At 46.5% G+C, this 12,088-nt stretch overlaps 1 protein-coding gene across 21 annotated transcripts in view; it reads right to left on the bottom strand.

The window, feature by feature from the left end:
* The window catches only part of NCAM1 (neural cell adhesion molecule 1), a 300,907-nt gene extending 295,072 nt beyond the window's left edge, over window positions 1–5,835 (bottom strand). For all 21 annotated transcript variants that reach the window (XM_034665762.1, XM_034665761.1, XM_034665763.1 and 18 more), the window contains exon 1: window positions 5,498–5,835. In XM_034665762.1, coding sequence (XP_034521653.1) covers window positions 5,498–5,549 — 52 coding nt within the window. In that variant the 5' untranslated portion in view covers window positions 5,550–5,835. The remainder of the gene's footprint in view (window positions 1–5,497) is intronic.
* Window positions 5,836–12,088: the final 6,253 nt, after the last annotated feature.

The raw sequence follows: 12,088 nt of genomic DNA, 5'->3' as shown, positions 1-12,088 counted from the left end.
AAATGATGAGGTAATCAGATACCAAAGGCTTCTCGCATGTGATCTCAGGAATGACACAGACAGAAAACAGGGCCAGGTGTTGCCAGTGTTTGCAGCTACAAATCAGAAAGTCCTGGGTGAGAACAGAGAGTAGAGTACAGGTTACATGGAAGCCTTTCAAGTCCCATCAGTGATGTAGCCTTTGAATCCAAACGAAAACCTATTTACGTCTATCTGGGGGAAAGGGAGCACAATGGGTTTATTAAAACCTTTTTTTCAAAAAAACACATACCCAAGATAGAGCAAATGGCTATCCTTCAGTGTAGTGAGCCTCTCTGAGCCTCCCCACAGCTTAGAAGCTAAATGAACACTGCAGGAAGGGAGAAGAGTGTCATCCCAACTGAAAACAGTTAACTCCGTGGCTGCGTGCAGACATGGCCTAAAAGCGTCTTAACTGTAATGTACTGAAACTGCCTGAAAGGCTGCCATTTGGCACCCAGACCAACATCAAAAGGCAATGTTCCTAATGAGCGTCTTCAACTGAGAGACAACATTTCAACACCGTGAAATGAAAGGGCATAATGGCACCACTGGCAACGCCAAATAATTTACATCCCTTTACATCAGCAAATGGTTTTAAGGTTTGGCACCAAGAGTTAATATTAATAACGGAAAGGGCTAAAGGTGACATGACTGTGACCTTCAGATGGACTTGTGGATTTTACTGCCCTACAGCAGTGAGCACATCCACCTGTATTACTGATAACAGGCTTACTAGGGTTGTTTCCTCAGGGTAAAAACTCTGAGTGTAGACACCTAATTCTTAGGATTCAGAGGGGTCCCTGGGCATCTTCCTCTTGCTAAGAGACTGTCTCTTACAGCATTACTCAGAGACCTACTATTTTAAGACACGTATAAAATGCTCTTCTGAATTTTACTCATTTCTTCTTTTTTAACTAAAGGAACCTTAACTACTTAGTCTTTTTTAATTCAAAAGTCAAGTAGTCATTATGACTACATACCCAGTTGATTCATGGTTCCAATTTTGTCTTATTTGTAACCCATTTTTAAGACTAGTAAAACGCTATTAATTTGCTGCCATTTCTTTTAAAGTTCCAGATGTTTCTTAGCCTATATATTTGTTAGATCACTAAACTGAGGAATTATCAGTTATGGAAGCTACATTGAAATATTTATCTTGACACCATAAAACATTTGTGTGCTCCAAAACTCAATACTTCAATAGTACTGGGGAGCCTTTTTCGAATGCCTTTGTCTCCTCTCAGGCTGTCTGTTCCCAGAAGACTGATGGTGGCAGGTGCAGCCCCTTCCTCTCCCCTGCCTGCCCATTGGTTCTGCTATTACCACAAACCCAAGATTGGCAGGGAAAGTTCAAACTGTTCTTTCGCAACAGGTAGTCAATCACTTATTTCACAGGAAGACAGGAAGGGCTATCTGTAAAATATCTCTGGAGGTCTGCCAGTAGCATTGAAGTCACTTTCTGTCTGGACAGCAGCCACAGTTCCTTAACATTGAAGACGTAAATATGGGGAATTCATCAAACTGACTTTAAATAAAGGCTTTGTCACCTTAAAAAATTTAAGTGGTTGGATCAGAAATTCCGAAGTCCATATTTCAAGCAGTGTAAAGTTTACAAGACGTTGTCTATAATTTAAGAAACTGAGTTCTGTAGCAAACAAAAACATCTGTCATGCCTAAAGATTAGGTTTTGAATGAGAAAATGGTGCTATTTATTTTGAAAGGCAATTAAGACCTTGTTCTCTGTGACAGAAAAATATAGATACAGATTACTTACATTAAATTACATATTACCGATCTGAGGTAGTCAATTAATGATGAATGTATTCAAAAGAGAAGTGCTATGCAAAATTCAGTTTGTGGGTCTCCCTGCGACTAATTGCACCCACAGCCCTTGCGAATAGCACACCCATACCATAATTTTTGGGTTTGGGAGTATTTTTGCAAACAATTACTGTCTTAATTCTTGTACTATCAAGCTCAAAAAATAGTCACCAGTTAACTCAACAAATCCTTAATCAATTACCATAGAGACTTGGATGAACCTTCTTTATTGAACAAGAATATGCCTTGCTATTTTCTGATATTCCAGTATTATTTTTTATAAAATAGACCCTGGGTAAATGTCATCAAGTTCAAGCTGCTGGGGGAAGAAAGGGGAAGCTTCTTGAAAAACTGACTTTAAAAAGCATGTAAATTTTTGGACTAATGAAAACAGCGTCATTGGTAGATCTTTGGAACCTACACAGCCAGAACAGTAATTCAAAAACTATTAAATAAAGGACAGGCCACACTTCCAGGATATCCGGATTATACTCGCTTTGTGTTTAACTCTGTTGAATTTAAATAAATTCTGAGTTACTTTCAGTATTTTAACATATGCTAATATTTACTGAAAGAAAATTAACTCTTTGGTCTTGGGATAGAGCCCTGAAAGTTTTTCCACATTCTTCAATATGACTATATTACCTTCACTTACAGCTTTGTTCAGAAACACAGATTTTTGGTCTTAAAATGAAAATCAACAGAAAAAAATACAGCTCAGCATTGCTGTACTCACAGCACTTGGCTGAAACACCTCTTGATAACTCATTTAGTGAGGAGTATTATATATACTTATATACAAGCTAGCTGGCTTTTGTAAGGTGGCAAAGGTGCCCTTTGTTCTTAATCCAGTGCTACCTTGTTAGAAAACCAGTCCTATTCATTCCTTTACTCTGGCAAGTAAAACTGGCAGAGGACTGTAAAATTGTCAAAGAAACATATGACTTAACCATTCCAGATCATTCAAATAATTTTTCCACAAAACACCCAAAATTGCTGTTAGGATAGACTCAATTTTGCTACATAATTATACAACGTTGCACTTTATTCTTAAAGAGCAAAAACACCAAAATGAGAGGGGCTCCAGACCTGATTGGTTTTGTGTTAATAAGGTTAGCATACTTTGTATCTAAATTTTCATATGCACTGTGTGGAGCGCGGACTGAACTACCATTGTCCCTGGAATGATATAACATTTGAGGCCAAAATAATTATTATTATTACTATTATAATTATAGTAATAATTATTATTATGTATACCCATATACATGTATAAGTGTATATATAATATTGTTTTTATTTTCACCCTGACCCTTTGACTTGAAGTCTTCAATTTTTTAAAACTATGGTATTATCAATACTTCAACGAAAAATTATTTCTCTTTGGAAAACCGTTCAACTTCTTTCTTTTGTTAAGCAACCACGTATGCGTTTCATGTTCTGCCGTGCCCCATCCTCACGGTCCCAGGACCAGAACTGAGGCCGCTTTCCTTCCAGGGAACGCTGGTCAGAATGCCACCCTTGCCTGGGCAGCCACCAGATACCAATCCCGGACAACCTGGGCGGGTACCAGCCTGCGCCTGCCTTCAAATCCGAACACAGAAGGTTACACCCATCATCGTGGTGGAAAGGTAGGCCAGCAATCCCCCGAAGACCCCGAAGATCAGGTCTCCCAGGCCACGCCTCCACCTAGAGAGGAGGAGGTTCCAGAAACGCACGGCCCCTGGAGGGCAGGTCGCCCGCGGAGCCCCCGCCGGCAAGACGGAAAAGGACATGCCCGGGGCGGCCCCAGCCAGGTGGCGGCGGGACCCACCGATCTGCTGACTAGGGCTAGCCCGCCGCTGGGGCGGGCGGCTGGGGGCCCTCAGCCCCCTGAGGCCCCGCCCTCAGCTTCGCCCCCGGCCCGCAGCCGGCCTGTCGGCGCACGCGCGTCGGTGCGCCCAGCCTCGGCGCCCTCCCCGGCGACGCGCTCGGGCCAGGACGACGCGGGCAGAGTGTGCGTGCTAGGGGGAGGGACGCCTCGGGTCTGCGCGAGAGAGGCGCGAGTGGGCGAGCACGGGCGGGCGGGACCTCCCGGGGACACCTGGACTCCATCTTCCTTCCTCTGGACTGTGGGGCCGGCCACGGGGCGGGGTTTCTCCTGGCGGGGGTGAGCGAGACCGTTAGGCTGGAACACCGGGAGACGGTCCTGTCAGCTCCGGGCCGCCACCCGCGCCGCAATAAAAGCCTCTCGCGGCTTCCCGCCCAGCCAGCCTCGCTCTGATTGGTCGCCATGGGAGAGGACCCGAGTTGGCTGGAGGCGGCGGCCAGGGCTGCTCCGGTGCCGCCCGGGGAGGGCCCGCCCCGAGCGCTCCCCACCCGGAATCGGCTGTCTAGGGCAGCACCCGTGGCGGCACCTGACAGTGGCGACCGCGACACACAGCCCCCTCCGCCTGGCTTTCCCTGGCGCTTCCCAGCACACGCCCCCCCGCCCGGAATGTCCGCCCACCCCACCCAGCTCTCTGCGGCCCCTGCTCCCTTTCTTCCCCCTTCCCGACCGTCCACGCCAGAGCGCAAATCCCTGGGTGGGGTTGGGTGGGGAGGGGAGAGCAGCTGGAGGGGAGGGTGGGCACGCACTGAAGAATCTTCCAGGGAGGCCGGAATAGAAATACACCAAATGAAATGAACCTCCCGGGCGCCGAGGTTTTCTAGGCGGCGGCACAGCCTCTGCCACCCGCGACAGCATCCCTCGACTGTCTTCCCCTCAGCTCCCTATTGTTCGCACTTTGCAAGGATCAGGAACCTCGCCCAAAGAAAGGAGGCTGGGGTGAGGTGTTGCGGGCGGCTACCTGCCATTCTTCTCGCGCACCGTGCAACACGGGGCTCGTGGTGCGTGTGAAGGCACACGCGCGCACACACACGCGCACACACACCAGGCAGCCAGATCACGCCCTCCTCGCCCTCCGCCCCTTCGCACTTCCTCCTGTCAAAACGCGGAGCTCGGCCCTCCCATCCCTCCGTGCTCCCGGCCGAGAGCAGGCTTTGCAAGTAACCAGCAATTTGGCAAATGAAAAACTAACGTCATATCGACGGGGGTGCAACAACGGCCATACAGCCCTGAGATTCTGCCCATTTCGCCCCGTTTTGCAAACCGTTATTCAGTCTGGGCGGGGAGGGGGGCTGGGCGCGAAGGCGGCGAGCCCCACTTTATTACACCCGGGGAAATAACGATGGGGCGGCTGCCCCGGCCTTATTGTTCACTCTTCGCGGGGCCGGGGCTGACAAGCCCCTTCCCCGTGGAACCCGAGCCCGCGCGGCGGCACCGCTGAGCCGCGGCACCCCCGCCCCGCCGCCCGCTTCGGGAAGGAGCGCTGCCTAACACCCGCGCGGAGCTCTGCTCCCCGCGCCACCGGCACACAAAGTGGGAAGGGCGGGCGCTGGAGACGCGGCGGGAGCTCGCGGCACTGGGAGGCAGCCCGGGTCCGGCGCAGCCTGAGAGAGCGCGGGGTTCCGCGGGGCAGCAAGGACGATGCGCTCCTTCCTCAGCTCAACGACAATGACCACCCTTAGCATTCCACGTAGAGCCACCCCAAATAACCGTGTCCTCGGGGGAGAAGGAGGGGGAAGGGGGCAATCAGTACATCAATCTGAGAATAATCATAATTTCAAAATGTACCTGCAGTTCCCAGGAAAAACAAAGTCCAGATGAGATCCTTAGTTCGCAGCATTGTAATCTGCTGGCTGGGAGGGATGTTCTTGCCGCCCGTAAATTCTGTGCCCCCCCCTTGCAGAGAGTGTGGACGGCGGCAGAGCAACAGACCTAGGGGCAGACAATTGCCAGGCTGAGTATGATTATTTTTGCAGAATTGTTTCCTGCCAGCGGCTGCCGAGCTGCGTTCACGCGCTGATCGGAGAATGAGTGACAGTCCCAGCCTCAGCACACTCGCAACTCGGAGATCCTTGCGCTGGCCCGGGTTCGCTTTGATGGAACTGGGGATGGGAGCGGGGAGCGGGGGGCGGGGGGGCGGGGGTGAGAACCTCACTGTGTCCTTCCACCACGCCGGCCACAAATAGTGCCGAACATCAAGGAGGTAAGAGAGACAGGGGAGGCAGATGCGGCCGCCTGCAAAACGCGGCCTGGAGCTGCCGGAGGAGTCGGGCTCTTTCACATGCAATCTTCCAGGCAGAGCTGGGATTTCTTTTCACACTTCTCCCCCAGGCCTCCGCGGTCCCTCCTGCCATCCAGCCTTCCTTAATCGGGAGGGCGGATATTTTAATAACTAGTAAATAATAAAAACAAAATCTTAGGTTTGGTTAGGTTTTCAAAGTTGTCGAATCTCCATTTAGATCCTAAGATCCTTGAAACACAAGTATAGCCTAGGATATATCTTTTTTTAAGTGCAGGAAATTAGAAATTTGGAGAGGGATGGAGATAGATTGCTGTTGCGGGGCTTTGCTTTGGTTTTGGGTTTGTTTGTTTGTTTGTTTGTTTGTTTGAAACTGGCTATGAAGTTGACTCTCCCACAGAGTGGCAATAGATCTCAGGGGAAGGAGGTAGGAAGCTACTTAAGTTGGAAGAAAAGGCAGACGTTTAGAAGGAATTTCCAGAAACAACTGAAGGAAATGTTTCCTTGTTTATGAATGCTGAAATCTGTGGTCCCTTTATGAAGATCAGTGAGCCATTTACCTAGGTCTTTAGAGGCAAGATATTAGATAATTTTTTCTTAAAATGGCACAGAACCTCAGTTCTTAAAGATAATAATGTAGGATGTCACTAAGGTACACACAAAGGCTTTCAGTTAATCTTACAGCTGTATTTTACACAGAAGAGGGTGGGGGAGCAAGGGGAAAATAAACATGTCTCAGCACCTGAGCACGGCTTGAGTGTTTAAGGAACAAAAGCAGAGGAAGAATCAGGAGCACAAAATGTTCTAGATGCTGGAATAGCCTATTAGCCCAGCACAGTGACACCTTCCCAGAGGAAGGCTGCCACGTTCAAAGCACCAATGCACCAGTATTACCAAGTACTCCCTTTTTCTTTAAAGGTCAGACTGTCCACTGCTGCACTACTCTTTAAAACCCATCCTCTACTGCCCAGACAGCCAACCTCCATTACCAGACTAGGCTGGTATCTCCTCCCTGTCTCCTCCCTTGTGTTAGACCAAGAGGGCCACTGACCAACACGTGACTTCTGGGACCCCTAAAAAATACTCCCTCTCCCAAATCAATCTTCCCAATGCTATTTTTAAAATATTTATTTCATACCAATTACAAGTAATTCGAAAATACAGAAAAGTAGAAAGAAGGAACTAAAAATACCCACAAAACCCAGATTCCACAGATATCCATGGATTTCCTGTCTTTTGTATATGCATATGATTTTTAGAGTTGACATTGTATAGTAGCAATTGGAATCTTGTTTATCTCCCCTAACATTTCATTATAAGCATTTTCCCAGGCTGTTAAAAAGGCTTTCTAAATTTTTTATAGCAGTGTAATATTTCTATATATCAATAGTTCCTCAGTGCTTTCCCCCTTTATGGGTATTTAGATGGTTTCCAAAGTTTGATCATATAAGTAATGCTTTTTGAACATCTTTCAATAAATATATATTGGAAAACCACTGTTTTTTTTTAGTCCTGTGCTAGATGTAGTGGACTGTATAGATTTATTTAATGGTGACTGTATTTAAGCATCTTTACCTTCAGATATGAGCTTTTACTAACATGTAAAATTACTTCTATAACACATAACATTAATCCAATGTATTAGACTCTTTCCTAAAAAAGAGATTTTGGTAGCCAGAAAGACTGAGAGAACAAGTCTGAGGGAAAAAGGAAAAAAAAGTGAAGGCTGGGATAACCCAAAATAAAATTTTCCTAATTCTAATTTTACCAAGAGTGAGAGACACACCCTTCTCAGCAAACCTCCCTTCTTATAGCCCATGTCAGTAGAATGAAAAGATTCCTCACTATTTTTTCTCCCCAAATGTCCCTATTTTTAGCTTTTTAACGTAGGCAGGTGTAGAAATCCTATCTGACTTCAGCATGATTGAGTTTCTTCTCTCTCTCTCTCTCTCTCTCTCTCTCTAGCCCCTCCCTGCCCTGTGTGGCTGTTGATCTCTGTTGTAATGACTCATTCTAGAATTCTACCCCACAGTCATTGCAGTCCACACTACATGTGTCTCTCCTGTGTTCTTTTAACAGGATCCATCCCTTGTCTCCAATTTGTCCTCTTTCCACTCAATGCCTACCTCTGTGAGCTCTGCATGTCTCACTTTGAAATGGGACGAAACTGTGGACCTCCTCTGACGTCTTTTCCCAGAAGGAGTCCCAGGTGTCCCAGACTGTCAGACACACAGTAATGAGCATCTATCCGTGTGAACATCCAGGGGGGAAGCTGAGGAAGGAGCCACTAGGGACTGTGCTTTAGAAAGGGAGCTTCCTTGGTAAAGCAGAAAATGGGCTCCAATGGCAGCCCAGCAAGGGGTGACAGGTCCTAATCTAAGGCAGTGTGGTGGGAAATAAAGCCAATAGAGGCATAGATTTGAGAAATACTTTTAAGACAAAAACAGAAGAACTGAAGAACTTTCTGAAGATTGGGGTCTAAGGCAGAGGAAGATGTCAAAGTTCCGTTCATTCATTCAACAAATACTAAATATCAACTAAGTGCCTGGCACTGCTATAGACACTGGGGATATAACAGTGGGCAAAATAGAATCTTTGCCTCCATTCTTACATTCTTATGGAGAAGATAGAAGTAAACTGATAAATATCTAGGATGCTTGTGGTGACGTGTGCTAAAGAGAACACACAAGCTAAGAGCAGTGAAAATGTGGTCAGAGAGATAGAAAATTGAAACAAATAAGATGATTTAAAAGTTCCCTGGATTTTACTGTTGGAAAGTCGTTAGCAGTCTCTGAGAGAGCCAAATGGAATCGTGGAAAGGAAGAAATGACTGTCCCAGGAATGAAAGGGTGGCTTGTCTAGGAGGGAGAAGCAGGGAGGAGTGCAGACCACTCATTCGAGGAACAGTGTGATAACGGGACAAGGACAGGAAGGCAAGCTTGAGGGAGAAGGAGGCTTGCAAGGAGATTTTCTTTTCTTCTCTTTCAGTATGAGGATTTTTGTGTTAGGTGATAAAGTACATTACATCTATTGCTAAGCCCCTCTCACCATCACCACAACCTTACGGTTTACATTAGACTACTTGAAAAATGGAGGAGATCTAGAGCAAAGTGCTCCCTCTATATTCTTCCCCATGTAGGGTTTCTTCCCTGTTGGCACTGAAAAGGAGACCCCAGGCATGACCACAGCGCCCATAGATATCCCAGGAGCTGTATCTCTCATTTGGCATGGATAAAATGCATTCCAGGAAAAAATTCTGGCCAGAAATCACTTGATCATACATACAAGAGCTTACTTCTGGGCTCTCTGGTCTATTTCATGGATCTATAGTCTGTCTTTGTGCCAATACCACATTGTTTTGATTATCATAGCTTTGCAGCAAGTTTTTAAATAAGGAAATGTGAGACCTCCATTTGTTCTTCTTTTTCAAGATTATTTTGGCTATTCAGGATCCCTTGAGAATCCATATGAATTTTAGCATGACTTTTTATCTTTCTATAATAAAAAGGTCATTGGCATTTTGGTAGAGATTGAGGTATGCTGTTTTCTAATCTGCCCAGAGTTGTTCTTTGGGCTAGTGCTGGAACCATGCAGACATCTTGGAGATAAATATGCCTTAGGCATCTCGCGCCACAGCTGTGGAAACTGAGTCACAAGGAACTATCTATTACAGAGTGTCCATTTGGGGGAGCAGTAGATATGGAGAGATGAAGCAGGATCCAATCACAAGAACCAGGCCATGCAATGTGTGGCCAGCTTAGGGGACTTACAGTGAGCTAGCAAGGGCAAGATGGGTTAAAATGATTTCTTGGCTCCAAACTGAACTCAGACCCCAGGCTGCTGAACTCCCTTTTGTGTATTTAAAAAGAAAAAAAAATCTCTGAAACAGGTGATTTAGCAGACTGGAGAAAGGAGCCAAGATCTCTATCAGGATCTTATAAATCAGAGTATGACTGAGCTAATGTTGGAGACCTAATAGCTTCCTTTCTCCCTCATACACAACCAGCAGCAAGGAAGCGAAGGGGGTGAGCTCTCAGGTCCTGCAGTTGGACATTTCAAGTGCAAATTCTGCTTCTTCACCTATAGGCTCTGTGAATTTGGGCAAATTATTTCACACCTGTAAACCTTGTTTTTCTTGCTCATAAGATGTGACTAGAGCAGTATCTATCTTTCAGACTTCTTATGAACATTAATTATAATAACGTACATAGGGGGCTGAGTGCAGGCCTGACACTCTCTCATTCAACAGGTACATATTGGGCACTTATCACACACACTGTGTTAGTGGTGGGGGATAAAAAAAGGTGAACAGAACACCCATGTTTACAAGGCTTATCAAGAAGACAAATAACCAAAAAAAGAGACTAAAACCATTATAAACTGTAATTAGAATCGTGAAAGAAATAAACAGGATTTTTGGATAAAGAATGACAGCAGAGATCTATTTGAGATCAAGGAAGGCTTCCCTGAGGATGGGTGACAGGTACGTTGCCACCTAAAGCATGAGAAGTAGCCAGGCATGGAAAGAACAAGTGGAGGTGCATTCCAGGAATGTGCAAAGACCTTGAGGTCAGGAAAAACGGCTGCTACTAGCAGCTAATAGCATGTGAGTGGCTGGGACAGAAAGAGCAAAGAGAGGAGGGACAGAAGAGAAGCAGCACACATGAGCCACCCTGAAGGCTAAAGTAAGGAGTTTGTATTTTATTTTAAGTTCAAAGAAAGCCCCTGGAGGACTTTCAGCAGCAGAGTGACATGAGTTGTTTTACACATTTTAATAACCACTCTGACTGCTGTGTGGAGAATGGATTATAGGGAGACAGGGATGTGTGTGGGGAGCTCAGAAACCACTGTGGAAATCCAAGGAAGAGATGATGGAGGCAGGCAGGGGTGGGAGCAGGAGATGGAGATGAGTGGAGATGAAATTGGCCAAACATGCTGATGGATGTGAGGAGCAGAGAGAAGTCAAAATGCCAACCATAATGGGAGAATTTGTTCGGAGAGGAGGGGAATCAAGGGTTGGATTTTGGACAAGTTATATGCACCTGTGGAACACGCATGGAGATGTGAAGTCAGTGCTCAGATGTGAGTATGGAAGTCAGAAGAGGGAGATCTTACCAAGAGATCCAAATTCTGGAGCCATCAGCATTCATGTCATCTAAAGCCGTGCAAAGGGATGAAACTGCCTAGCCAAAAAATGTGGAGCGAGAAGAGAGGGAGTTTCAGGAGTTCGGGTGCAGAAAGTAGAACAAGCAAACAGACTGAGAGGAGGCAGGACAGGGAGGAGCCCATCTAGGAGAGAGCCGAGTCTCGGGACCAAGACAGGAGAGACTTGTCAAAAGGCAGGATGTGTCACTGATGAGTGCTGCTGAGAAGCCAAGTGAAATGAGGACAGAGAAGAGTGTCCACCAGCTCTGGGGATAGGAGGCTCATTAGCAGCACTGACAAGAGCAGATTTGTACGCTGGGCTCCAAGTGAGTATCTAATGAATGTTAGCTATAACAATAATAATAGACTCTCTACTCATTCCTTCTTTGAGCTTCTGTGATAATAGAAAGACATTTGGGGACTGATCAGGGCACAGAAGTGCACCACTCAATGATTAGCTATTCGCAAGTAGAAATTGGCCTTATTTTAAGGTGTGAGCTAGAACACCACTGCCCTTCCCGAGTAACTGCCAGGGTAGTTGTAGACAACTAATGCTCCAGTAGATTCAGTGGCATCGATACTCGGGTAAGAGGAAAGAAATATATCCCTTCTCTCCCTATTATCTTCATTTCTCCAGTTTGATTCTGCCCATCCTCCTACCCTCTATACCTCTGTGTATTCGGTGGTTGTACTGCTTCCCTTGTCACACCCCAAAATGCCGTCAGGGATCAACCCCAGCACCAAGGAATAGAGCCTACTGGGCAGAGCCAACACTAAATGTAGGTCCCTCTAGGCTCATGTGTACCACCGGAGTGAGAGGGGCCCCTCTGTGGAGCCTGTGCCCACTGGTGGCGCCTTCTCTCCTAAGCACAAGCACCTTGGGAAGTGAGAGACAAATTAGGGAATGGGAGACTCAGATGGCAAGCATTCATTATGGACGGCGAAGGCACTCACCCCGTTACCACCACCACTACCACCACTTCTTTGCCAGAAGA

This window comes from Ailuropoda melanoleuca, chromosome 8 (genome assembly GCF_002007445.2).
Source record: "Ailuropoda melanoleuca isolate Jingjing chromosome 8, ASM200744v2, whole genome shotgun sequence".
Taxonomy (NCBI): domain Eukaryota; kingdom Metazoa; phylum Chordata; class Mammalia; order Carnivora; family Ursidae; genus Ailuropoda; species Ailuropoda melanoleuca.
This window is presented reverse-complemented; position numbering and strand designations above follow the sequence as displayed.